Below are 27,859 nucleotides of genomic sequence, written 5' to 3' on the forward strand. Positions count from 1 at the left end.
CTGTTAATACACTAATGTAGCCGAGGAACCATTGTTGGTCCTCACATTTCTCTCTCACCCTACGTTCAATCCATCAGAAAGTCCTCCCAACTCTACCTTCAAATAACATCCCAATCTGACCACTGCTCATCACGGCCGGCGCAACCATTCCAGACCTTCACCACCGTCGCCTTCTGTCACCTCCACCCTTGCCCACCATGGCCAGTTCTCCACACAGCAGCCAGAGTGAATTTTCAACATATATCAAATCATACCACCCATCTGCTCAAAATACTTCAAAGACTTCCCATCAAATGTGAAATAAAACTCAACGAGGCCCAATGGGATCTGGCCCCAACTGGCTCTCTGATCCCTTCTCCCTCCATGCCGTCCTGGAGAGCTCCCACCTTCCTGCTGTTCCTTGAACCCACCAATCACTTTGCCAAGCAAGCCACCGTGACGTTTCTCTACGAAGCCTTTCTTAACCGCCTCGGACAGAACATGGCCATCATCTGGATGTCCCCACAGCACTCAGTCCGCAAGGCTGGAAGGGATGATAACAATCATATGGCATCCACTGAACACAAATTTGTATTCTCGCCTCAAAATGAGACACAAAATACCTTCTACCATCCTGGCAATGAGGAGGCTGTCTAAAATCTGTTGTGTAAATTAAGTTGAACTGTCCAATCATCCACCATCTCCTCTGCCAATCTGCTCTAACTGATGGCAGCAGGGAGTAGTGGAAAGAGCCTGGGCTTTGCTAGTGATACGACACTAGGTTCCAACTCAGGTCTACCTTAATAGCTGTGCAACCTTGGGTAGGTCACTTACTCTCTCTGTGCCTCAGCTGCTTCATTCGTAAAAGGACGAATGATCAGAGTCAATTTTGAGGCTACTGTAAAAATTAGAGGCCACACAGGTAAAGGGCCCGGCACAATGGCTGGCACACAGTAGGTACATGATAAATGGTAACCAGTATTTTTATCCACATATTTCTTGTCTTTCACTTCTTTTCAGCATTACTCAACATCCAGAGATTCCAAAAAAAGCATGTTTTTTCCTTTGAGAGAAGTAACACAATGAGAGACATCAAGATATACGGATGGAAGGAGAGGTTTCACCCCAGGTGGTGAAAGGGGAGGTGGCAGACTGAGGCCACGGGAAACAAGGTGACTGACATCAGCGAGATAACCCCCTTCTCCTCTCGAGCGGACCTCTGCCCACTGCTGAACGGACTGTGACTGCAAAAGCCACAGAAGAACCAAGTCCCCACCGAGGTCGCAGCGCTTGGGAGCCAGGGTAGGTCTCATAAAAGAGATTAGTTGCCACAGCAGAAAAAGATATGCAAGCTCTTCCAAATTAGAACAGGAATGTAATTAAACCAGCAGAGAAATGGGAGAGAGGGAGATGATGAAGGCCCCAGCATGTTTCCTTCCTTAGAGGCAAGGGGAAGAGGCAGGGCAGGGCTAGATCTCAGCCCCACTCAATCTGCCCCTTTCCTCCCCGCCCCTCACCCATCTCCTCCACATCCCCTGCTTCTGACTCCTGGGCATCCTTCTGCCTCCGTTTGAGAACCCACGGGCCCCTACCCAAACCCAGCGCTTTGCAAAGCTCTCCCTCAAGACATGTGCTGCTGACTCATTCTCCCAGCTTGTAACAAGGCTGAAAACTTTTCATTCCCCACTTATTATCTCTTCTTGCTCTTTCTACTTCATCTTGCCTCATGTTATAAATTATGCACAGTACTTCTGGTACTCAAGGAAGACCCTTTATCACATCTGTGCAGAAGAGAATTCATGAGTGATTTTGATCGACCAGGAGTCTCTTGAAAGGACAAAGAGCTCCCCAGGCCCACAGGGAGTTCCAGCTTGATAGACACACAGACAGGCACATGGTGCCGGGAGACGAGACCCTTGAGACCACATTTGGATTCGGTGGCTATAATATGTTCTAAGGACATTCTCCCTTATGTGCCTCCCCTCTGTGAGGCTGCTTAAGACCAGGGCACGTAGGGAAGCGACGTGATCATGTCGGACAGGCAAAGCGGCGGGGCGCTATCTTTCCAGGTGGGATAGCTCACTGCAGACTTCATGCAATCTGCAGGGCGTGCCTTCGTTTTTTTATCCATAAACTGTAACTCAAGATATGTCGACAGAAGGCCGCTTCCCAAATGCCTGAGACAGAGAAAGCACTGCGAGGTCCTCCTGCAAAGGGGCTCCGGGTGGACAAGCCGCAGCACACCCATGCCTGACCCAACTGAAGGGAGGGGAAGAGCCACGTCTTGTTCCTCTTGGCCCCTTTCTCTGAATCTCCTCTGCCCAATCCCCCATCTCTCGCCCTCCTCACCGCCCACTTCCTCAGGGCTGAAGACACCGGAGATCCAGCTTCAATAACCTACTTCGCAGTTTATTTAGCTCTAAATGGAAGTCGTAAGACAAATGCAATAAATACCTAGGGTACAAAAGAGAGGCACGCAGCCTCCCTCTCGCTCTGTCACACAAGCACACAGACTAAATACGGGCGATTCCTCTCCGCGGTAACCTTTCCCAGGCTTGGCAGGCTGACAGTCACAGCTGCTTCTAGTAGTGCAGGATGAGAGGCAAGGTTCCTGTTCCCGGGTAGACTGAGATGCTGGAGGGTAGACCAAGACTGCTGGCCTAACGAGGCCACGGAATCTGTAACTCCGGGACCAGAACCCCAACACCCACTCCTTGGGGAGCATGACCTTGGTGACTTAGCTAGCCATGGGCACCTCTCTGCTTTTCCCAACCCACTCAGGCTGTATGTGCCACTTCGAGGACATCTGCTAAGGAGGAGGAACCTATCGCAGAGAGAGGAGAGCGGGAGACCTGGGGAAGGGGAGGAAGGCAGAGAGAGAGTGCACCCTGATTGGAGACCGTGGGAGAAAGGGAGGATGTGACAGAGACATGCTGGCCTGGTCGACTACCCCAGCCCCACCTGGGTGTGGGGGACACATGCTACCGAGACCTCGAATATGATCACAACTGCCCGAGAGGAAGACCACTGCATGTGCACGTGCCCGCTGCCCTCTGGGTCCTAACTTTCCTTCCCAACGGGGAAGCGCAGCCTCTCTGATTCAGTGGCACAGCTGTAACCAGCAGCACCCCCAAAGGCAGGTGGCGGCACAGCTCAGTCATTCTGATCAAGGTGGGGTCCCCCGGGAAAAGGACTCACGCTCTCACACTCCCTTTCTTTTTGGCTTCATCCAGAAATCTGTTCTTTTTATACAAATGACTCAGGGGAAGGTGGCTCTGTTTTACATCATCAAGGAAACCACTGGAAAAGGTCACGGTATTATGATGTCCTGTGCACAAAGGAAAGAGAAAGATCCTAACAATATTTTGAATATATATTCTGCATTACTTCCAAGGGACTCCATTGACCATATCTGTCAAAATACATTTAAAGATGATATGTGAAAAATCCTCATTGTGAAGCTCAATAATAGAAATCCTCTAAACATCACTGTTCATAACCTTAAAGTATTTTAACAATACCTTAAATTTATAAAGCACATCTTGGTGCACAAAGCCCTTTCATACTTACTTTCTGATTTAATTCTTACAACCATAATATGAACTAAGTGTTCCAATTTAACAGAAGAGGAAAGTGAGGCTCACTGCGGTCACATGACTTGCCTAAGCCCATGGGGCGGGGGCGCGCGGGGCACGGGAGTAGACAGAAAATAAAACCTGAACTTAAACCCAGATCTTCTGAGTACAACCCTATGTTGACTACTACCTATTCCTTATGGTATTTGCTATGCCAGCCTAATTGGTTTTCTAAAATATTCATTCTTTGGTGACAAGTCACATAAGCAACTACTAATTCCTGTTAAAATTAATGTAGAAAGCTTACTGTCACCAGAATGGAAAAAAAACAAAACAAAACTCATATGCCAAGCTGCTAATAGCAATATTGTGTATTTACAAGTAACTTTTATCAATGTAATTATATTAATAGATTAATCTATTATATAGATAAAATCTATTATCATAGTTTTTTTTTCAGCTTTCACAGATCAGAAAATTTTCACAAAACAAATACAGAAGAATATGGGTTTGCAATAGGGTTGTTTACATTTTCTTCTGCCAAGAAAAGACATTAACTTTGAAAATTCAATTTCAAGTTGAACAAATTTAGTTTCCCCCCAAAACTATATTGCTATTATTTTCTCATTATGCCAGACTGCTAAAAACTTCATCAAGGGCTCAGTCCCAGCCCATCCAGAAACACTGCTGGAGATAAATATCAGGTCTGCCTTAACACAAAGTGCAGACAGTCCTGAAGCATGTTAGAATTTGAAAGCAGCTATAACATCAGCATTTCACCAGTTATCCAGAGGTAATTCAAGTCATTAAGAACTGGTATGGGGACTTCACTGGTGGCACAGTGGTTAAGAATCCACCTGCCAGTCAATGCAGGGGACACAGATTTGATCCCTGGTCCCAGAAGATCCCACATGCCACGGAGCAACTAATCCTGTGCACCACAACTATTGAGCCTGCGCTCTAGACCCTGCGAGCCACAACCACTGAGCCATGTGCTGCAACTACTGAAGCTCACGTGCCTAGAGCCCATACTCTGCAACAAGAGAAGCCACCACAATGAGAAGCCCAAGCACCACAATGAAGAGTAGCCCTCGCTCGCCACAACTAGAGAAAGCCCGCACGAAGCAACGAAGACCCAATGTAGCCAATAAATAAATTAATTAATTAAAAAAAAGCAAATTGGTATGAACACTTAAAGTGTGTTCCGAAGCCATTTTAGCATCAAGTACAGGTGTTTTTCAACATGGACATAATATAAACAACAGTGTACTTCTAAGCAGAAGCACAGGCCATGAGAAATCCCAATATACAGGGCACACGGAAGCTAAGGAACAGGAAACATGATGGGAGAATCTGCCTTACATGCCCCTGGAAGCAATCAGATACTCTCTTTGAATAAGAAAAAAAAAGAAAATGAAAAAAAAGAAAAAAAAAGCTCACTTAGCAATATCGAGTTTATAGGTACACAGCTCTTATAAGCAAAAAGTCTTTAAAAAAGCACTCATAAAGCAAAGAATGAGGGTCTTTTTCAAAGCACTTTCGTATGTTTTATCTCATATAATTGCTACAAGACTCTTGAGGTTAGGAACAGCCGGTGGTATTACCCCCATATTACTAATGAGAAGACTAACGCACATTTATTCACCTGACTCTTCCAAAGAGACAGAAGTGTTTTGCCTGCAATCACGGGGCTCAGGGCAGGAGGGGGTCCCGTGGCTGTCCCCCTATCCTTAGGGTAAGTATTGAGTCCCAAGCTGATGTTCACAAAGTCCAAAATGGAACTTGTAAATGGTGGATTCAGCAGCAGAAAGCGATCCTAGAAACTGCGCACGTGTGTGAGAGAGAGAGAGTGTGTGTGTGTGTAGGGAGTCTTCAGTTTGGGCGCTGTTCCTGGTCACGTTTCATCACAGAAAACAGGGCATACTTTCTCTTTGTTCTCTTCCCAAACCCTAACCATGTCTCAGATTGCCATCTCTTAGGTCTGGGTCTCTAAGAGCATTTCAGAGCCAGGTTCCAAGCCAGTAAGGCCAACTGTGTCACAGAAATTAACTACTAATTAGACACAAACCCTGTGTAAACATTCCAATAAACTACAGTCCCCCTACTTTTCACTAGCCGGTTTTGTGTGTGTGTGCCCCCACCTGTCACAGGAGACGGGAGCAGGGCGCTGAGCTGGAGTACAGCAGGGAAAGCAGATTGCAGGAATGGGGGGCCAGCCCAGGGTCCAGCATTAGTGGTGTGTCTCCCCCCCTCCCCCAACAGCAGTGTTGTCCCTCCCTCATCTGAACACAGACCCTATCCTGCATATGCTGACAGCCAGGCAGTCTGGAAGCCAGGGTACCCTGGCGGGGTTCACAGAGCCTCTCTGTGAAATCTGCCTGTCGATGGATATTTACTAAGTAGTTAACCACGTCTGGGGAACTGTAGTTGAGGCCAGAAGACAAAATGGTTTTTTGAAAAGGAAAAGGGACAGAGGCACCTAAAAGACAACTCCTGATACGGGAATCTGGGAAAAGCACCAAATGAATGCTAAGGACATTTAGGTCTGGGGGAGACAGCTTAGAGGAAAGATCTCTTTTCTTTTGAGTTTTCAGGGATAGTCAGAGAAGGCTTTGTGGAGGAAGTGGCCAACATTTTGGAGGAAAAGCTAATTCAAGAAACATGAATGTAAGCTTGGCAAAGATGCATATGAAAGGTACTAAGTGGCTAGGCTGAGAGACAGGAAAGGACCAGATGGAGAGGAGCAGATCCACACAGCGAGTGCACAGTGGAAGAAGATGCTTTGCTTGTTTCCTCTATATGAGTGGTTTTCACAAAATGTTCTAAATAATTATTTAATACCATTAGTGCTTCCTATGCACAGCCAAGGGCTCTATCTCTGTTATCTCATTTAATTCTTACTACAGCTCTATGAGGGGATACTATAATTATCCTCACATTACAGATAAGGACAATAAGGCACAGAGGTTAAGTTGTCCACGTCCCACAGATAATCAGGGTGGGACCAGAACTCCTAACCACTGTTATACCACCTCCAGTAACAGAAATCATTGTTTCAAACAAGATCATCAGAATATCAATGCAGAAAACTTACAGAGAGGAACACCTTTGGCATAAATGTATTTTTGCTATTTAATATATACATGTATTTATAATACAGAACATGTATGTAATGTAGAAGCAATCACTCAAAACATGAAGTGGTTTTGGGGAAGATGAGTACTGAAGCCAGTGTTAGGATGACTCCTGCAGTCCTGAATCAGCTTTGGCATCCAGTTTAGTTCTGTATTTTGTTTTAGTCTCACAGAACTGAGAAAATCCTGAATCACAGAAAAAAGTAATAGTGTGCCCACTTATATCACTTTCTGTGAGCACACCAGCTCAGGCCTGAATTTTTTCAAAAGACTAACAGGGAACTACGAGCCTTCTAATCGATAGCACATTTACAGAAACGTCAAACGAACACAGAAATGGCAAAGGGAGCTTTACTCCAAGGTCGGCACAGATAAGTCAGGGTGACCACGGGTAGTTTCCAAGTATGAAAATTTGGTCTCGAGCACATAGATTATGTGTGGCTTTTTAAATTAGTTTTTTTTTTTTCTGTAATCTTCTACTTCCTCAATTCTAAGATACACCTTTCTTCACAAAGGTTTTAGAACTCAGAATATACAAAATGTAACATACAGAATGTAGCAGGAGTTCCCCCATGAAATGCCATTAAGTTTTTAGTAGATCTTATAACCAGTGGTATGTATCTTGGATTCAAGGAAGTGTGACAGTTAAAAGATATATTTTAACTACAAACAAAATGAAAAGACAACCTATGGAATGGGGGAAAATATTTGCAAATGATGCAACCAACAAGGGATTAAATTCCAAAATACACCAACAGCTTATACAGCTCAATATCAAAAAAACAAACAACCCAATCAAAAAATGGGTGGAAGACCTAGATAGACATTTTTTCAAGGGAACATACAGATGGCCAAGAGGCACATGAAAAGATGCTCAACGTCGATAATAGAGAAATGTAAATCAAACCTACAGTGAGGTACCACCTCATACCAGTCAGAAGGCCATCATCAAAAAGTCTACAAATGATAAATGCTGGAGAGGGTGCAGAGAAAAGGGAACCCTCTTATACTGTTGGTGGGAACACAAACTGGTACAGCCACTAAGGAGAATAGTATGGAGGTTCCTCAAAAAACTAAAAATAGAGTTACCATATGATCCAGCAATTCCACCCCAGGGCATATATCCAGAAAAGACAAAAACTCTAATTTAAAAAGATACATGAACCCCAATGTTCACAGAAGCACTATTTAATAGCCAAGACATGTAAGCAACCTAAGTGTCCATCGACAGATGAATGAAGAAGATGTGGTATATAGATATAGATATATAATGGAACATTACTCAGCCATAGACAAGAATGAAATAATGCCATTTGCAGCAACCTGTATCATACTAAGTGAAGTCAGACAAATATCATATGATATCACTTACATGTGGAATCTAAAAAAAAGGATACAAATGAACTTATTTACAAAACAGAAATAGACTCACAGATATAGAAAACAAATTCACAGTACCAAAGGGGAAAGGGTAGGGCAGGGTAGAGACAAATCAGGAATTTGGGAGTGAGATACACAGTACCATACAGAAAACAGATAAACAGCAAGGACCGACTGGGTAGCACAGGAAACTGTATTCAATATCTTGTAATAACCTATAATGGAAAAGAATCTGAAAAAGAATATGTATATATATAACTGAGTGGCTTTGCTGTACACCTGAAACATTGTAAATCAACTATACTTCAATTATACAAAGTCAAAAAAAAGATATTTTGAAAACAAAATTTGAGACAATTTTGTAACGCCACCAAAGTCCACCTAGGAATCTTAGCTGACAAGTCCCTGATTCAGGGCAAAGGGCAGAGGCCTGGGGACAGGAGAGGGAGGAGACCCAGCAGGTATGGGAGGGAGGCAGCCGGCAAAGCGCCCTCAGGAGGATGGAAACGCCAGTGGTCCTGGTCCTTGTCCTGAGACCCCACTGTGTGTCAATCACTTTATACGAGATAAACACTGATTAAAGTAGGCCCTCGTGGAAATCCATGCAGTGGGCGAGGCAGGCTGAGGGCTTTCTCTTTAGTATGCTCCCACTTTGCAACCCACCTCACCCTCCCCAGGCTCAGCCATCACAACCACACGGAACTGTCGCTCTCACTCTTCACTGTGGCCTCAGAATCACAAGGGAGCAGGTTAAAAACACAAATTCCTTCCTCCTACCTCTTCATTAGGTCCAGGCAGATCCCAGGAATCTGTAATGATATTAATTGCCCCCAGGTGATTCTAAGATGAACCGCACTCTGAGGGGCACTGAAAGTCCTGAATAAATACTTTTCTAGTGAATGACAAATTGAGGGAAAAATGAACAGAGACCTTTTGACTTGCGTAGTGCCAGCGGCTGGCGCTGCGCCATCCCTGTCTGGCAGGGATTCCGTAAGGACTTAGCCTCCAGAGTGAACCAGTGGAAAGCACCTGAAACAGCCATTGAGTCACCAACGCACCACCCCCAGCTAATTTCTGACCCTTAGTCCTAAGGCCTGGGGTTGCCTCAGAGCAGAGAGATCATAGCCTAAGGCTGCGTGACACACAGGCATCTGAGGCCTCTAGCCAGGGATCAGAAATTAAACTGTGTATTAGAGAGGGCTAAAAGAAAGGCGAAGAGCCCTGAGCCAGCCTAATGGCTCTGCACAGACAAAAGATCTGGAGACTGGCCTGGTGCGTGGTGTGAAAGTCAGGCACCTGATCAGGAGGCAAACAGCATATTTGGAATTAACCCCAAAGGCGATGACATCTCTGGTTTCACAGATTATTAAGAAATCAAAATGGATATGAAAGAGTAGGGATAATTTCAGGGTAGAAGCAGCTACGGATGGGAATACATGTGTGTGAGGGAGAAAAAAAAGCAAACCACAGTTTTGTTTTGCTTTTTTCCACGGAGGGAGTCAGAGACTGGAAACTGTGGACCCCGGGCTCTGGCCCAGCCGGCAGGGCTCAGGAGGAAGGCACTGCAGTATTTAGAGATTCACATGGAGAACAGGCTGCCAAAGGCAGCAGCAGAAGCTACAAACGTAAATGTGTTTTTAAAAAGACATACTCCAAAGAGGAAAACAAGATTACAGAATACAATGCTTAGTGAGGAAGGTGGGCGGGCTTGCAGGTTTCAGTCCCCAAAATTTCCCCAAGTCACCCCTGTGAATTGGGCTGATGCGGGGCCAGGAGTCCAGGAGTGAAGTCTGGGAGGGCCGGGGAGGTGTGCCACACCTTCCTGTCACAACTTTACTCTGCACACAGGCACACACATGCCCCTCCCTCCCTCCCTCACTCTCCCTCCACGGGGGGCAGTTCGAGCACCAAATTAGAATTCAGAACATTTGGTTTTAAAACTCACTTCCTACTTCCTCTATGCAATGAGACAGGTTTCTCAACTCATTTCACACACTGAATGTGTCCAGCAGATTCCAGAGTAACGTTTGAAAAAGGGCCTATAATTCATTTACTCCCTTTCCATCGTCTGTCTCCCGCCTCTTTCCTCCCTACCTAACTCCAATTTCACTGCTCTGCTAAGGTCCTCTCTTGATTCTCGTTTTACTGTGCTCACCAGGCAAAACCCCTCTGGTAAAAGCCTACTCCCCACCTACTTCCTTGCCTGAACCTCAGAGGCCACATGTGCCGAGAGGAAAGCACAGCACATTCACTGGGCCCACTTTCACCCCAGCGTCATGAACCCAGAGTGGGTCCCCGCGCCACTGAGTCCCTTGCTCTGCCAGAAAACTATTCCCACCTTCCCTCAAACTTCCAGCATTTTCCCTCCTCCCACCCTCTGCTGAGAACCTTACTTCCAATTTCATTGAGAAAATAGAAGCAACAGGAGAATTTCCACAAGCTCCCGCCACCACTCTACCCACGTCCCAGCCTCTGCAGTCTCCCTCCTAGGACTATGAGTGAACCATGAAGCTGGGCGCCAAGCCCGGCCCTCCACCTGTGCTCTGATGGGCTAGGAGCCCACCCCCGCTCACCTGCTTTAGAAGGCTGCTCCACCAACTGTTCTCCTTCTCTAACAGCAATAATTTTTATCTTGAATGATTCATCGGAAAGCAAATGGTATTTCTTCTACCTGCCCCATTTTCTCTGCTTCTCTTTCAACAAAACTCAACACAACAGTCTGTATGGCTGTCTCCAATCCTCTCTTAAACCTTCTCCAATCAGGCTTTCACCCCTCCCATCCCCCACTCCTGGCCTCTGATGAGTCTTAGCCCTGATCTTACTTGACCCATCCCTAGGCAGCATTTGACTCAGCTGACCACCGCTACGTCCTCCTTCCTGAAGCACTCTCTTCCCTTGGCCTCCAGGATACCATGCTCCTTTTCAGTCTTCTTGCTGTTAACTCCTTAACTCATCCACATCTTAACACTGGAACTCAGTTCTAGAACCTCTTCTTTATAGTTATATATTCCTTTCCTTGATGGTTTATCCAGTCTTAGGACTTAAATACCATCTATATACTGAAAACTCCCAAATTTACATTTCCAGCCTAGGCTTCTACCCTGAGCTCATGTATCCAACTCTCTCCTTACACCAACACATCAAATAAGCATCGCAAACTCTTCATGCCCAAACTCAATTCTCCATCTTCCTCCCAACCTACTTCACCTCTCAGCCTTCGTGCCAAAGGGGCAGACTAACTTCCGGGGTCCACTTATCAATCCCTTTGTGTATTAGACAAGTCACAGGAAAACAGACACTGGTATCTGACTCCAGGTGTCATCCATATTACAGGGTCCCAGACTCCTGCAAGGACACAGGAACTGGGTCGTGTAGACAGGGATGTGGGGAAAAAACAACCTATTCCAGAGCATGACTCAGTTACAGGAGTCTACAAATTTTACCAACTGGATACCTTATCCTAGGTCAGCTGGGTTACCTTATTGCTCTGACACCATAAGTTGATGGTAGGTTCCTGCCCCCTATTTGTCAAATAAGTTTCGAGTATGTTCTGTTCCCCGGGCATGTGGAGGAGGTGGTGATGAAAACTAAAGCAGACATGAGTAGACACATTCCCTAGTCGCATGGAACTCAACACCAAACGTGTTCTCTGTAGACACCATAAAATCAGAGAAACCTCAGGAAGCTGGAGATGGCAGTTTTCCACCAACCCTTGGAATATGGTGTTATTCTTTCAACATGCTTATGCATAACACACATAAGCCAAATGCCAACGGGGCAAAAAGTGAATAGCTGTTAACCATTTAGCAAATGTTAACTATGTGTAGCCAAGAAAAGGCAACTTAAAAGAGTCATGTGCACTGGCACGGACCAAAGGACTTCTGAGAGTCAGGAAGACTCTCAGGGCGAGACCACAGGCTACCCCTTCTTGCCAAAAGCCAGGAAAAAGTATAAAAATCTCTGCCACAGCAGCACAGAGTGCCGAGGCAGTCATAACAGATACAGCTGGCATACCTGCAAAGCCGGAGAAATAGCACGCCTCCAAGAAATTTCCGCATCTGCATGAGTTCTCAACATCGAGAAGAGAAAGAGCTTGATGACAAATACAGATGAAATATAGAAACACAGATCAAAAATACCGGACTTGAAAAGCACAGACTGGAGGACTGCAGACAGTGACTGGGAACCCCTGCAATCTGTATATTAGTTCTGATAACACAAACAGCAGACAACCAGAATGACAAGAGAGAAATCAGACCAGAATCAGGAGGAAGCCAGATCTGAGAGCCACATCTCACCCAGGTGAAGAAGGTTAGAAGTTAAGAACGGAGCCACAGGAACATTTGTGGAGTGAAGAGCACTGCACTGAGGCAGAAGGTATTGTCCTGGAGAAGGAACGGCTACCCAGATTAGGAGAAATGAAACGAATGAACCTACTAAGAAGAGGAGAAAGTCTGCAAGTGGAGGAGACCTTTGGAGAGACAGTCAAAACAGGAAGACGCAGCCAGCAGAACCGCAGACTGCTTTGCATCTTTCTACCACAAGAGGGAGGGAAGCCAAGCATACAGTTGGAGTGTGACCAAGCCAAGCTGAAATTCTGGGAGAGACTAAATTGAGCACAGCACGCAGGACTCCAGGTTGCCCTGACAATGAGAGCAATGCTCCCTCACCCTTACAATCATGCATGCTAACGAGAAAAGCTACATGCATATAAAGTTAAGGTAATCAATGGCAGAGCCACACAAGGTCACAGGAGGCATTTAGGAAGGGTCTGTGCAGCACCAAAGGGACGCAACCCCAGGGGAGCATTTAAGTTATATAGAAAAAGGCTAAACCGAGTCCACATGTTTGAGAGAGCTTCTGCGTACAGTGTAAACCTGGAGGTTCTCCTAATGGTTCGGGCATAACTGGTGCCAATAAATCTTACGTATTTGTTGTGACCACTGAATAGAGGAGGCAATTGGACTGGGAAATAGGGACTCCCTTTTTTTGTGGTCTTTGTGAGGAAATACAACAGCTGGGTGAATTGGGCCTTCCCGGAATGAGTCCTAGAGAGGGAAATCAACACAGTGATATCTGCATCTTATTAGCAGTGGTGGTAATAAAAGGCACAGTGGGTAATTTTTTTCTATATAGAAACAGACATATACATGAGTGTATTTAGATACTAAGGTGACTAGTTGTTCATAGTTAATTTAGTGGTGTGTAACCAGTTCTAAAATACATGTAAAATTTTGTCCTTACAAAATCTTAGGTTAAAATTAAGAGAAGGGAAAAAGTGATTATAGGGGAGAAAAAGATGGCGGCGAAGTAGAGAGACGTGGAGTGCATCCCTCTCCACAGATGCATTGGGAATGCACGGAAGGACACAGTCATTCCCACAGAGAACCAGCTGAACACCAGCAGACGGCCTCGGACACCGGAAAGGGCTGCGGAGAACCTGACATAGCCGACTGAATATTCGTCTAATCCAATACTTGGACATTAGTCTGAGGCTTGGACAGTCTTCTATAAACACCTCTATCACCAGGACAAGCAACCCCAAAAGCTTGGACAACCATGAGGAAACAAAGAAACACCATGCAGGCAAAGGAACAGGAAAAAAACCCACAAGACCAAATAAATGAGGAGGAAATAGGAAAAATGCCTGAAAAAGAATTTAGAGTAATGATAGTAAAAATGATACAAAATCTCGATAACAAATTAGAGAAAGTACAAGAAACAGTTCATAAGAACTCAGAAAAACAAACAGCAATGGATAACAAAATAACTGAAATTAAAAATACTCTAGATGCTCTAACCAGCAGAATGACTGAGGCAGAAGAACGAATAAGTGAGTTGGAAGATAGAATGGAAGAAATAAACGCCACAGAGCAGGAAAAAGATAAAAAAATAAAAAGACTAGAAGACAGCCTCAGAGACCTCAGTGATAACCTTAAACGTACCAACATTCGAATTATAGGCATCCCAGAAGAAGAAGAAAACAAGAAAGGGTCTGTGAAAATATTTGAAGATGTTCTAGTGGAAAACTTCCCCAACATGGGAAAGGAAATAATGAACCAAGTCCAAGAAGCACAGAGAGTCCCATACAGAATAAACCCACGGGGAAATACACCGAGACACATATTAATCAAACTAATGACAATTCAACACAAAGAAAAAATATTAAAAGCAGCAAGAGAAAAGCAACAAACAACATATAAGGGAAAATCCATCAGGATAACAGCTGACCTTTCTACAGAAACTCTGCAGGCCAGAAGGGAATGGCAGGATATACTGAAAGTCCTGAAAGAGAGAAACCTACAGCCAAGAATACTTTACCCAGCAAGAATCTCATTCAGATTTGAGGGAGAAATCAAAAGCTTTCCAGACAAGCAAAAGTTAAGAGAATTCAGCACCACCAAACCAGCCTTACAACAAGTGCTAAAGGAACTTCTCTAAGTAGGAAACACAAGAAAAGGAAAACACCTACAAATACAAACCCAAAACAATTAAGAAAATGGTAATTGGAACACACATGTCAATAATCACTTTAAATGTAAATGGATTAAATGCTCCAACCAAAAGACACAGACTGGCTGAATGGATACAAAAACAAGACCCTTCTATATGCTGCCTACAAGAAACCCACTTCAGACCAAGGGATACATATAGACTGAAAGTGAAGGGATGGAAAAAGATATTCCATGCAAATGGAAGTCAAAAGAAAGCTGGAGTAGCAATACTCATATCAGACAAATTAGACTTGAAAGTAAAGACTATTAAAAGAGACAAGGAAGGACACTACATAATGATCAAGGGATCCATCCAAGAAGAACATATTACAATGGTAAATATCTATGCCCCCAATATAGGAGCACCTCAATACATAAGGCAAATGCTAACAGCTATAAAAGGGGACATCGACAGTAACACAATTATAGTGGGAGACTTGAACACCCCACTTACATCAATGGACAGATCATCCAAACAGAAAATAAATAAAGACACACAAGCTTTAAATGACACATTAGACCATCTCGACTTAATTGATATTTATAGGACATTCCATCCAAAAACGACAGACTACACTTTCTTCTCAAGTGCACACGGAACATTTTCCAGGATAGATCACATCTTGGGTCACAAATCAAACCTCAGCAAATTCAAGAAAATTGAAATCATATCAAGCATCTTCTCAGACCACAACGCCATGAGACTAGATATCAATTACAGGAAAAAAACTGCAAAAAATACAAACACATGGAGGCTAAACAATTCACTATTAAACAACCAAGGAATCACTACAGAAATCAAAGAGGAAATCAAAAAGTATCTAGAAACAAATGACAACGAAAACACAACAACCCAAAACCTATGGGACGCAGCAAAAGCAGTTCTAAGAGGGAAGTTTATAGCAATACAGTCCTACCTTAAGAAACAAGAAAATGATCGAATAAACAACCTAACCTTACACCTCAAACAACTAGAGAAAGAAGAACAAAGAAACCCCAAAGTGAGCAGAAGGAAAGAAATCGTAAAGATCAGAGCAGAAATAAATGAAAAAGAAAGGAAGGAAGCCATAGCAAAAATAAATAAAACTCAAAGCTGGTTCTTTGAGAAGATTAACAAAATTGATAAACCATTAGCCAGACTCATCAAGAAAAAAAGGGAGAAGATGCAAATCAACAGAATTAGAAATGAAAAAGGAGAAGTCACAACGGACACCTCAGAAATACAAAACATCATGAGAGACTACTACAAGCAACTATATGCCAATCAATTGGATAACCTGGAAGAAATGGATACATTCTTAGAAAAATACAATCTTCCAAGACTGAACCAGGAAGAAATAGAAACCATGAACAGACCAATCACAAGTACAGAAATTGAGGCAGTGATTAAAAATCTCCCAACACACAAAAGCCCAGGACCAGATGGATTCACAGGCGAATTCTATCAAACATTTCGAGAAGAGTTAACACCTATCCTCCTCAAACTCTTCCAAAATATTGCAGAAGGCGGAGCACTCCCAAACTCATTCTATGAGGCTACCATCACCCTGATACCAAAACCAGGCAAAGATGTCACAAAAAAAGAAAACTACAGACCAATATCACTGATGAATATAGATGCAAAAATCCTCAACAAAATACTAGCTAACAGACTGCAACAGCACATTAAAAAAATCATACACCACGATCAAGTGGGGTTTATCCCTGGGATGCAAGGATTCTTCAATATACGCAAATCAATCAACGTGATACATCATATCAACAAATTGAAGGATAAAAACCATATGATCATTTCAATAGATGCAGAAAAAGCTTTTGACAAAGTTCAACATCCATTTATGATAAAAGCTCTCCAGAAAATGGGCATAGAAGGAAATTGCCTCAACATCATAAAAGCCATATATGACAAACCAAAAGCCAACATTGTTCTCAATGGAGAAAAACTGGAAGAATTCCCTCTAAGAACAGGAACAAGACAAGGGTGTCCACTCTCACCACTGTTATTCAACATAGTATTGGAAGTGTTAGCCACAGCAATCAGAGAAGAAAAAGAAATTAAAGGAATCCAAATTGGAAAAGAAGTAAAATTATCACTCTTTGCAGATGACATGATACTATATATAGAAAACCCTAAAGACTCTACCAGAAAACTGCTAGCACTAATTGATGAGTTTAGTAAAGTAGCAGGATACAAAATTAATGCACAGAAATCTCTTGCATTCCTATACACTAACAACGGAAGAGCAGAAAGAGAAATTAAGGAAACTCTCCCATTCACCATTGCAACCAAAAGAATAAAATACCTAGGAATAAACCTGCCTAAGGAGGCAAAAGATCTGTATGCAGAAAACTTTAAGACATTGATGAAAGAAATCAAAGATGACATAAACAGATGGAGGGATATACCATGTTCCTGGATTGGAAGAATCAACATCGTGAAAATGACTGTACTACCCAAAGCAATTTACAGATTTAATGCAATCCCGATCAGATTACCAATGGCATTTTTCACAGAACTAGAGCAAGAAATCTTACGATTTGTATGGAAACGCAAAAGACCCCGAATAGCCAAAGCAATCTTGAGAAGGAAAAATGGAGTTGGTGGAATCAGGCTTCCTGACTTCAAACTATACTACAAGGCCATAGTGATCAAGACAGTATGGTACTGGCACAAAAATAGAAAGGAAGATCAATGGAACAGAATAGAGAACTCAGAAGTAAGCCCAAACACATATGGGCACCTTATCTTTGACAAAGGAGGCACGAGTATACAATGGAAAAAAGACAGCCTCTTCAATAAGTGGTGCTGGGAAAATTGGACAGCAACATGTAAAAGAATGAAATTAGAACACTTCCTAACACCATACACAAAAATAAACTCCAAATGGATTAAAGACCTACATATAAGGCCAGACACTATCAAACTCCTAGAGGAAAACATAGGCAGAACACTCTTTGACATACATCAAAGCAACATCCTTTTTGACCCACCTCCTAGAATCATGGAAATAAAATCAAGAATAAACGAATGGGACCTCATGAAACTTAAAAGCTTTTGCACAGCAAAAGAAACCATAAACAAGACTAAAAGGCAACCCTCAGAATGGGAAAAAATAATTGCCTATGAAACAACGGACAAAGGATTAACCTCCAAAATATACAAGCAGCTCATGCAGCTTAATACCAAAAAAGCAAATAACCCAATCCACAAATGGGCAGAAGACCTAAATAGACATTTCTCCAAAGAAGACATACAGATGGCCAACAAACACATGAAAAGATGCTCAACATCACTCATCATCAGAGAAATGCAAGTCAAAGCCACAATGAGGGATCACCTCACACCAATCAGAATGGCCATCATCACAAAGTCTGGAAACAACAAATGTTGGAGAGGGTGTGGAGAAAAGGGAACTCTCCTGCACTGTTGGTGGGACTGTAAGTTGGTACAGCCACTATGGAAAACAATTTGGAGGTTCCTTAAAAAACTACAAATAGAACTACCATATGATCCAGTAATCCCACTACTGGGCATATACCCAAAGAAAACCATAATCCCAAAAGAAACTTGTACCATAATGTTTATTGCAGCACTATTTACAATAGCCAGGACATGGAAGCAACCTAAATGCCCATCAACAAATGAATGGATACAGAAGATGTGGCATATATATACAATGGAATATTACTCAGCTATAAAAAGGGATGAGATGGAGCTATATGTAATGAGGTGGATAGAACTACAATCTGTCATACAGAGTGAAGTAAGTCAGAAAGAGAAAGACAAATATTGTATGCTAACTCACATATACGGAATCTAAAAATGGTACTGATGAACTCAGTGACAAGAACAGGGAAGCAGATACAGGGAATGGACTGGAGAACTCGAGGTATGGGAGGGGGCGGGGGGTGAAGGGGAAACTGAGAAGAAGTGGGAGAGTAGTACAGACATATATATACTACCAACTGTAAAAGAGTCAGTGGGAAGTTGTTGTATAACAAAGGGAGTCCAACTCAAGGATGGAAGATGCCTTAGAGGACTGGGGCAGGGAGGGTGGGGGAGAATCGAGGGGGGGGGCATCAAGGAAGGGAGGGAATATGGGGATATGTGTATAAAAACAGTTGATTGAACCTGGTGTACCCCCCAAAAAAATAAAATAAAATAAAAATAAAAAAAAAAAGTGATTATAATATTACTTCTTTTTAAAAATTAATTAATTAATTAAAAAAAAATAAAATAAAATTAAGAGAAGGGCTTCCCTGGTGGCACAGTGGTTAAGAATCTGCCTGCCAATGCAGGGGACATGGATTTGAGCCCTGGCCGGGGAAGATCCCACATGCCGCGGAGCAACTAAGCCTGTGCACCACAACTACTGAGCCTGTGCTCTAGACCCCACTAGCCACAACTACTGAACCTGAGTGCCACAACTACTGAAGCATGCACTCTAGAAGAGAAGCCACCACAATGAGAAGCCCGCGCACCATGACAAAGAGTAGCCCCTGCTCGCCACAACTAGAGAAAGCTCATGCGCAGCAACAAAGACCCAACGCAGCCAAAAATAAGAGGAATAAATACATTTAAAAAAAATTAGGAGAAGAAAAATAAATACTCAGGTACTGCTGACTGGCATGGGCTTTCAGAATCTGCAATTTTTCAGCCAAGCTCCTAGGCATCTCTAATCTCATACTTTCAATGGGCATAAGCAGGAGAGGAGGAAATGAGCCTGTACTATTTAAATTGTTATTTTCCCCCCTATCCTGGATCCTCTTTCTTGTCCAAGCTGAATGGTTGAATTTGGGTAAATTAAAAGTGTTAAAAACAAGACATGTCCAAAACAGAGTCACTTATGCTAAACGCCATGTCACCCAACCAAAACTTCTTTAGTGTCAGCCTCTCCCACCAATGAGCTCTTAAATCAGTCGATCAGGAATCACCTGGTCAGCACTAGTGAGCAGATGAATCATCTGGACTAGCATCTCCCTGATAAAACCCCGCCACACCTTAAAGGAAAGTGACCTTGCCACACGGATCCACTTTTTACAAACTTCCTGGTCCCGCAGCCTTCTGCCTATAAGCGTCTTTCATTTTTGCACAGCTCCTCAGATCTCCTTTCCAGTGGCTAGACGGGATGCTGCCCAATGCGCGAATGGTTGCATAAAGTCAATAACATCTTTAAAAGTCACTCGGTTGAATGTTAGTTTCTTTAACAAAAGCTTGTATGATGTGACCCCACCATATATTGCAAGCCCCACGCCCACCAGACTGAAGAGTCCACAGCTCTGAGCCTTCCTCCAGTAGCAGAAAACCCTAACTCCAGGACGTACATCTAACTCCCGCACGAGAGCTCCGCCTGGGCCATGCTTCATGCCCCAGGTGTCTGCTCAAGGGAAGCCCAGCCTGTGATGGCTCTTCCTCTTCCTAAGGAGCCAGACTTGTCCTTATTCCACTGGCTGAAAATTAGATGCCTTTTTCATCCAACTTCTCCTGAATCAAAGGGTAGTTACCCATCTAACTATGACCATCATCTCTGCCTTTGGACTCTTGGCTCCATGCCCTCCCCCTAGATCCAATGCTTTGGAAAGTGATGTCATCTCAAAGTGGGCATGAGTTCATTCTGCCCATAAGCGGCCAGCCACTTTTTGGAAACCAGTCCTACAGCTCAATGAGTTCCCTCAAGCCTGGATTCAGCCCCAGGGGTAGCAGGAGGCCTTCAGTAAACTGAAGTTCAATGACTGATGTCATTGTCAGAGGTACGATGAGTCTGTGGCCCTGGGAGCCCATGTAATGGAAGGTTTTAGAGGATTTGCAGCTTGGCCTCTTCTCCTTGCTTCCTCTGTAGAGCAAATCTAGAGAGGAGAGCAAGTTCGCTGTCTCTGTGTGACCTCCATACCTATGTTGGAAAGACAGCCAGAGAGAGACTGGAGTTTGACGAGAGCACCAGAAGAGTAGGGGTCATGGCACATTTATTTTTCCCTCTGTTTCCCCAGTGCCTAGCACAGTGCTTGACACATCATAGGTGCTCACTAACATATGTTGGAAGAAGGAATGAATGAATGAATGAATGAATGAACAAAGGAACTAATGCAATTGATGAGTGATTCCTGCTTATTTCAGTACCTTCTGAGCCTTGGCACCGGAGGACCAATAGATCTCGCCTTTGTCTTCAAATGCAACACTTCTCCCTTCAGGCTTTCAATGCATTTATCACATCACTTAGGTGAGTCTACACATATAATTGAAATACATCACTCCCAAAGCCCCACGAATGACACCAGCCACTGTGGGGCTAGTGCTGTCATTTCCAGAGGTGCCTGGTTAATCTGAGTGACATGGCTTCAAGACAACCTTCACAGCTCAAATGAGAAGCGACTGGACACATCAACCTTGCCTCTCTTCCCTCCTTCCTGCCACCCCCACAACTGGTGAGAAACCCAGAGTGTCCTCAAGGTTTTTCTAGGTCATACATAATCCCTGGGCTTGCTGAGTGTACACTGGTCCTTGGGACTTCTTCACTGCCCTGTAGAGCTTCGGCACAACAGCCTGTGGCTCTTTTCTGCAAAGCTCCACCTGCCTTGCTCAAGGGGGTTGGGAATGGGTCCAGGTTAGTGACAGACATTTACTAGGTACCTACTTATATGGGCGTTATGCAGACCCTGGCTCTTCTGTCAGGACAATCTGGTTGAGTCTCTCCTGAGACAGCATTTCCTTTCCCTCCTAAAGGGGGCTTTTTGTAAGCCACCCATGTCCCACCCATTACATTTATACAGACAGAATCAGGTTAGAAGGAAATTGAGGGCACCTTAGGGTAAAGGCAGGCTGTGGGAGGGCAAGTAAGAGAGATAATGGTACCAAAGGTATCTGCCTTGGGGTGGGCCGGCTGGATGCACAGGCAGGTACAGACCTTTATAAGCACCTGTTTAACAAAGATGGCCTGTCCAAATTGCTTCCCCCAAGAGGCCTCCTTATGCATCAAACCACACACCTCCCCACCCTTTCATTTTAGAACTTAGACTCTGTACCATACCTTTCATAACATGTTAAGATCAGACTCTAGGAGGTGAAAGACACTTCAGTGGTCACCCTGTATAACTTCTGTTCCCATGCAGGGATCCCCTAACATCACGGACAGACAGTTAGACAGCCTTGTCTTGTGCACCAACTCAGAGCCTTCCAAAATGCCTGATCACATGAATCACCAGGGGCACGTGGTAAAAATATAGCTCAGCTCTCCAAGTATTCAAAGCCACACGAAATCAAAATCTCCAGAGAAAGGGCCTGTGAATCAGAATTTTTAACAATCATCCCTAGAGAGTCTTACAATTAAGCATATTTCTTACGTGCATGTAATGCAGTGGTTCTTGAGAGTGACTACATACTAGAATCAGTTAGGAGGCTTTAAAAAAGTCAGTGACAGGTCTCTACCCCTAACGATCCCTACTTAATTTGTCTGGAGTAGAGCCCAAGCTCCCTCCCAGCTGATTCTAGTGTGTGGCCAGGGTTGAGAACCACTGGAATACCTTACCAGACCAATGGTAAACTCTTTGAAGACAGCAACCAAGAAATCTATACCTCTTGGAACCCCTCACGGAATCCTACCCCCACATGGAACCAGGAGCAGAACATACTCTAGAATGGCTAAGCTGATCTCATTTAACTAGCATTGTTCACCCATCAAATATGACATGTAATTTCATAACTAGATTAAGAAGCTGTCTACTTAGCAAGAGGCCAAAAAACAGAGGCAAATAAACTGCTAAGCCTTACCATGGTTGAGTCCACACACACCCCCCAGCCTTCCTTCTTCCCAGACTAACCAGCCCAAACCATGCCAGAAGCCCCACTCCACAATCCTTCCCTCCCGCTCCGGCCCCTCGCCAGCTCTACTCACATTGTACAGCACGGTGGTCCACCCTTCCATGGTGATGCACTGGAAGACAGTCAGCACAGCAAAAAGGATGTTATCAAACTGGGTGATCCCATCATTGGGGCCGATCCAGTCCCGGCATTCATAACCAGCTGGGCAGCCCTGCACGCCACATGGGTGAGGGGGGTCAAATCCTTCTAGAATACCTGTGGACACATTTGGAGGGTGCAGAATCAACCACATGATGCTTAGTGTAAGCTGGAAATGATCCCAGGAGGCCACAAGCATGCGATTCTATTGCCCAGAAAGGTTTGTCCTTCTTTGTCTCCAGCTCCTACCCCTCTCTGGCATCTCTACACCTTACAGCTCACATACTATGTGTTAGACCCAATGTTTCCCAATCTCCTCTGAAAATGAAGCCTCCTCCACATGCCTCCCCCACTCCCTCTTTGCGCAGGTCACATCTTCTACCTTTTTCTGAGTCTCATAGGAATTTTCAGGACTGGGTCACACAGAAAGATCTGAGCTGAAGGCAGAATCTCACTGATTTTCTAACTTCAGATCCTGAGTTCTTTCTGGGTTTCTTAGGGACAATTAAAAACTATAGTGCCTTCCACAGGTCTTAACTCTTTCCTTTTATGGTGTAAATTCCTGGTCTTGAATAAGACAAAAATAAAAAATAAAAATTCAATGTAGGAAGTGTCCTTTGAAGATTCCTTTCATAAAAACATGGTACCTCATTGGGCTCCTTCAACCTCCCCCCGCCCCTTTCCTCCTAAAGCATTCTACTCAACTTGAAAAGAACAAATATAATCCAGAGAGAGAAGGATGCAGGATTTGTGTCCCTACTAATTTCCCAAGCACCCCTGCCAAGCCACGCTCAGAGGTCCCTCAGTTCTTCCACACTACGTGTAGGTCACAGCAGAGAGGGCGAAGGTCATGAGCTGGAGCATGGAGGGAAAATGTCTCCAAGACCCGGAGGGTCCCAGGTCTGACTCCAGAGCCCTGGGTCTCCCTGGCTGTGGGCCAAGGAGGCCATTGTACAAAGGATAATTTTTCAGGCAGAAGGTTTTTGACATGCGTTCTGATAGCCTTCTACCAAGGGATGCAGCAGCTGAGACCTACTGAAATAAACTATACACCTAAGAGCTTATTTGCTTTGCAGTATCAGCGCACAATAGGGATCTTTAGGCTGGTTGTACCTCATAAAGCTGCTGCCTAGGAAGTCTCTGATTCTAATTCTAGGGTTGGGATAGGACATACTTTTCCAACCAGCCTCCGAATGCCTTGACATTACCCCAGTGACCAGAGGAGAGAGGAAGGGAAGAAGCAGAAGTCAGAAAAGAGTGACCCGACCTGAACTGTTCATGAAGCATGCCCGGTGCAGCTTCCCACTGTAGAACTCCAAGCCAATGATAGCGAACATCAGGATGGCAAAGAAGAGCAGAAGGCCAATCTGCAGAAGAGGCACCATGGCCTTCATGATGGACTTCAACACAATCTGCAGGCCTAGACGGAGAGAAAGAGAAGGGTAAGTAGAGCCCTCACTTAGCACCACCTGATACGGCAGGCGGAGTTCACCGCCCCCTAGCAGAAGAGGGGCAGGTCTTTGAGGGAAAAGAACCATCGGTCCTGAGGTGATAAAGCAACTCACAAAGGGATACGCAAGCCGAAGACTGCCATCACCCCTCACCCTAGGGATCAACCCCTCCCTCCTCCTCACCCTTCCCTGATCATTTACATGACGGCTACCCTTCCCTTATTTATTCCACCCATGCTGTCTTCTGGACTCCCCCAAAGGGAATTAGGCCCAGCCCTGCTAGGCTCTAAGTCTGGAAGAACAAGGACAAAGTTCATCTTCCCCACAGCTCTACCTCAGACCCAGGTCTCCCATTCACTGCTGGGGAAGCACAATTAGTACAACCTCTATGCATGAAATACCATATCCTTTGGTCCAGAAATTGTACTTCTAGGATTCTAGCCTAAGAAAATTATCCGAGATTTGAATAATATTTAAGTAAAATATGTTTGTTGCAGCACTATTTCTAGTTATGGGGGAAAAAAACTGGAAATAACCTAAATGAATAGCAACGTAGAAATGACTACCCAAGTCATGAACTGTGTAAGACAGACTATAACGCAGATTTTAAAGTCATATTTTTGAAGGATTTTTAGTGTCAGGGAAATCAAATGCTTATGATAGGATCCAAAACCAAAACTACAGTATGATCCCAATTATATTAAAATGCACCAGAAAACATGAATGAAAAAATATGCTAAAATGTTAACAAAAGTTACTTCTGAATAATAGGATAATGGGTGCTCTTCATTTCCATTTTGTATTGTTTCCTTTACTTTCCAAATTTTCTGTAAAGATCTTTCATTATCTTTTAAATGTGAAAAAAAAAAATCTGCTAAATTTTAAAATGGAAGGTGATGCCAGACTGCTACAGGTCCTCTATTACTGCGAGGGCTTTCTCTCACGAGAAATTATTTCTGGTTTATCCCCAATTCTCTTAAACCCTGGATCTGGCTGAGGACACATCAGTAAAGCTATTAGCAGAGGAGAAAGAAGAAAGACAGGTGCTCACTAGGTATCCCTGACACGAGCTTCAGGGGCCTTAGGACACGCACAGCCCGGAGGGTCCTCAGGTCCACATGTGTGTTGAAGTGGGTTCCTGCAGTGGCCAGGATGCTGCAGATGGAGACACAGAGGGTCAAGGTTACCACAGTCTGGCTTTCTCCCCGTGTTCCATGGGGAAGCTGGGTTAAAGAAGGATCAACCTGGAAAGCACACAGAGCTGATGCCAGCTGCGTGTGGGCGCACCTGAGCTTGGGTGAATCACCAGTGATTCCGAGTGGAATTAAATTTAGCTGCATCTGGGTTTCACTTTGCAAAGGAGAAAAACTGATCATCACATTGGAATTCTAGTTCCAAATCATTAGTAAAACACAAGGTCCCCAGCATCTGTCTCATTCCTGCCCTGAAACCACATCCCCTAACCTCCTCTCTGCCCCCTGCCAATTTCCTTCCCCTCTTTCCAACCTAACAAAGTCCTCACATTTTTTATTTTAAAATTTTCTTAGATTCCCCTGTCTCCTAAGCCCTTCAGGAAGTTTCTCTGGGCTAACTTCAGTAAAGAAGTAACTCACTCTTCCCTACCCTGACACTTAGAATTTTTACCAAACAAAATCACACTGATGTTTATATTTAGAGAATAATGTCACTGGTCCCCATACAAGATTTTTATAATTGCCCCAAATCTCTGTGTGACCTGGATTTGGTTTCTTTGTCTCCACTTTTCTACTTCCACAGCCACAACCAGAAACACACACACACACACACACACACAGAGAACAAAAATCCATAACAATCCTATTAGACTGTGTACACCAAGTACCTTGTCTTGAGGAGAATTTATTTCATATAATCCTATAACACTGCAGGTACTTTGGAGAGACAGAGTATTTTTGACAGACACAGCAGAAGACTAAGAGAAGAACTGGGTTTCAGTCCTGACTCACACACTTGCAAACTGGGTGCCTTGAGGCTAGCCAACCTCTACGAGCCTCACTACCCTCATCTACAAACTGGGGGAGTACCATGGCCTAGTTACAAAAATAAAATGACATGGGATTGAGTATTATGAGTGTTCCATACACTATCATGTGCAAAACAGACACTATATCTAACACAAATGTTAATGATACAGCTTTTACAACTTTGTCTAATTTTAGTCTTCTTTCTGTAGGATAGTTCTTTTTCTTCCTTACAACTTCCAGGACAATTTCAGCTATATGGAACTATGGGGGAATGAGTCATTCAGAAAACTGGGTATTCTATATAGTCAAAGGGTGGCAAGAATGGTTTATTTCATTTAATTATTTTTGGTGGAATCTCTCCGGAATATTTCAAGGACTGCAGAAGATAACTTGAAGTCCCTTTAATACGTGAAGGAAAGGTTTATGCTGTATTATCTCTAGAAAGCAGATATGAGATCAACAGGCACAAATTACACAGATCCGGATTATAAGCAAGAGCAGTAACGTCGCTACAAGCAGTGCTGGCCAACAGCCAAGGGGGCTGCTTCACGTGGTAGTGACTTCCCGACATTAGGACTATTCAAGGACAAAAGAACTCTCTTTTAGGAAGGAGAGAGGGTTCCAACACTGGGTTGAAGGTTATTTATATTTAAAGAGAGATTTCTTTCAACTTTAAGATTCTATAATTCTGTGTTGATCCAACCTCAAAATAAGAACCAGAAAGAAAGCTTAGTCTCATAAAGCACCTCAGGAGCTAGGCAAGCTTCCCAAGTTTCCTCCGTCTCTCCCAACCCAAACTTCCATCCTCTCACCCGAAAAGGAGGGACTTTAGGAGACGAGAGTCTCTGATACTGCTTCCGACGCTATCTTCCAAGGCCAAAGAGAGACATTCGGGAGGGGAGTGATGTCATTTCTAGTAAGTAGGGAAAAACTTAAGAGAGAAACAAGGGAAAATAGGACTGAAAACAGGGCAGAGATAGAAAAAGAAAGAAAGAAGAGAGAGAGAAAGAGATGCTTCAAGGATAGGGATAGCAAGAGAGAAGCAGAACCCCAGAAAAATGCAGTCGCTGCTTCCCTGATTCTGCCAACAGAGGAAGGAGCACTGTACTCTTGGTCTGCAGAGGTGCACAGGCGTGCAGGCTGCTTTCCCTCTGGTTCGCTGTCTCACAAACACAGTGGATATAATCTGCCCCATTCAGAAACCAGAGTGCTGTTTCCTAGGATACCCAGATACACACGAGATTTTCTTTCATATCATAAGAAGGGCTGTAGGAAATGAAAATCTCCTCCCCAGCCCTGAGATGAACAAGGTACATTTCAGGACACGGGGGTAGGAGGCCAAGGATGACATTAAAAGGTAAGAAGGCACAGTGTAGAGAGAAAGAGAAAGTGGTAGAGGGAAAGGAAAACGAGAGGACGGGGCAGTGAGCAGTCAAAGGAAACATGGAGATGAAAGCAAGAAGTGAAATAAAAAGAAATGAACGCTGGTGGAGAAGCAAATGTCAGAGAAACAGGGATGCTGACATAAGAAATGAAAGAAAAGTAAAGCTAATGCCAAAGAGAGAAGTGAAAATATGGTGCAGGGGCCTCGCATAGCCAGCCATGAGATGTGTCCACACCCTTTTCACCAAGGGTAGCCCTTGGCTGAACCAACCTCTCCCCAGTCCTCCAAAGCCCCATCACATTTCAGGCAGCACGGCGCATGTGGCCCTGTGCTCCCCTTGGCCCTCAGAATTTTCTTGATGAAAGAGAACCCCTGGCTGCTGCACATTGGTCACTGGCGCCTCCTAGTATTCAAATGGTCCTGGAGGGCAGGAATCACAGTGTGGCTGCCCCATCCACCTGTTAGAAACAGGAGCAATGGGATCCTTAGGCCAAAAGATAATTAA

General features: G+C 44.0%; 1 protein-coding gene across 1 annotated transcript in view; it reads right to left on the reverse strand.

Moving 5' to 3' along the window:
- Positions 1–27,859, reverse strand: part of LOC130848844 (voltage-dependent R-type calcium channel subunit alpha-1E-like) — a 129,523-nt gene that overhangs the window by 42,140 nt on the left and 59,524 nt on the right. The window contains exons 3-5 of the mRNA XM_057727214.1: positions 25,019–25,122; positions 23,784–23,936; positions 22,452–22,633 (exon numbers count right to left, since the gene is read on the reverse strand). Of these exons, the coding sequence (XP_057583197.1) occupies positions 22,452–22,633; positions 23,784–23,936; positions 25,019–25,122 (439 nt within the window). The remainder of the gene's footprint in view (positions 1–22,451; positions 22,634–23,783; positions 23,937–25,018; positions 25,123–27,859) is intronic.

Source organism: Hippopotamus amphibius, chromosome 3 (assembly GCF_030028045.1).
Source record: "Hippopotamus amphibius kiboko isolate mHipAmp2 chromosome 3, mHipAmp2.hap2, whole genome shotgun sequence".
Taxonomy (NCBI): domain Eukaryota; kingdom Metazoa; phylum Chordata; class Mammalia; order Artiodactyla; family Hippopotamidae; genus Hippopotamus; species Hippopotamus amphibius.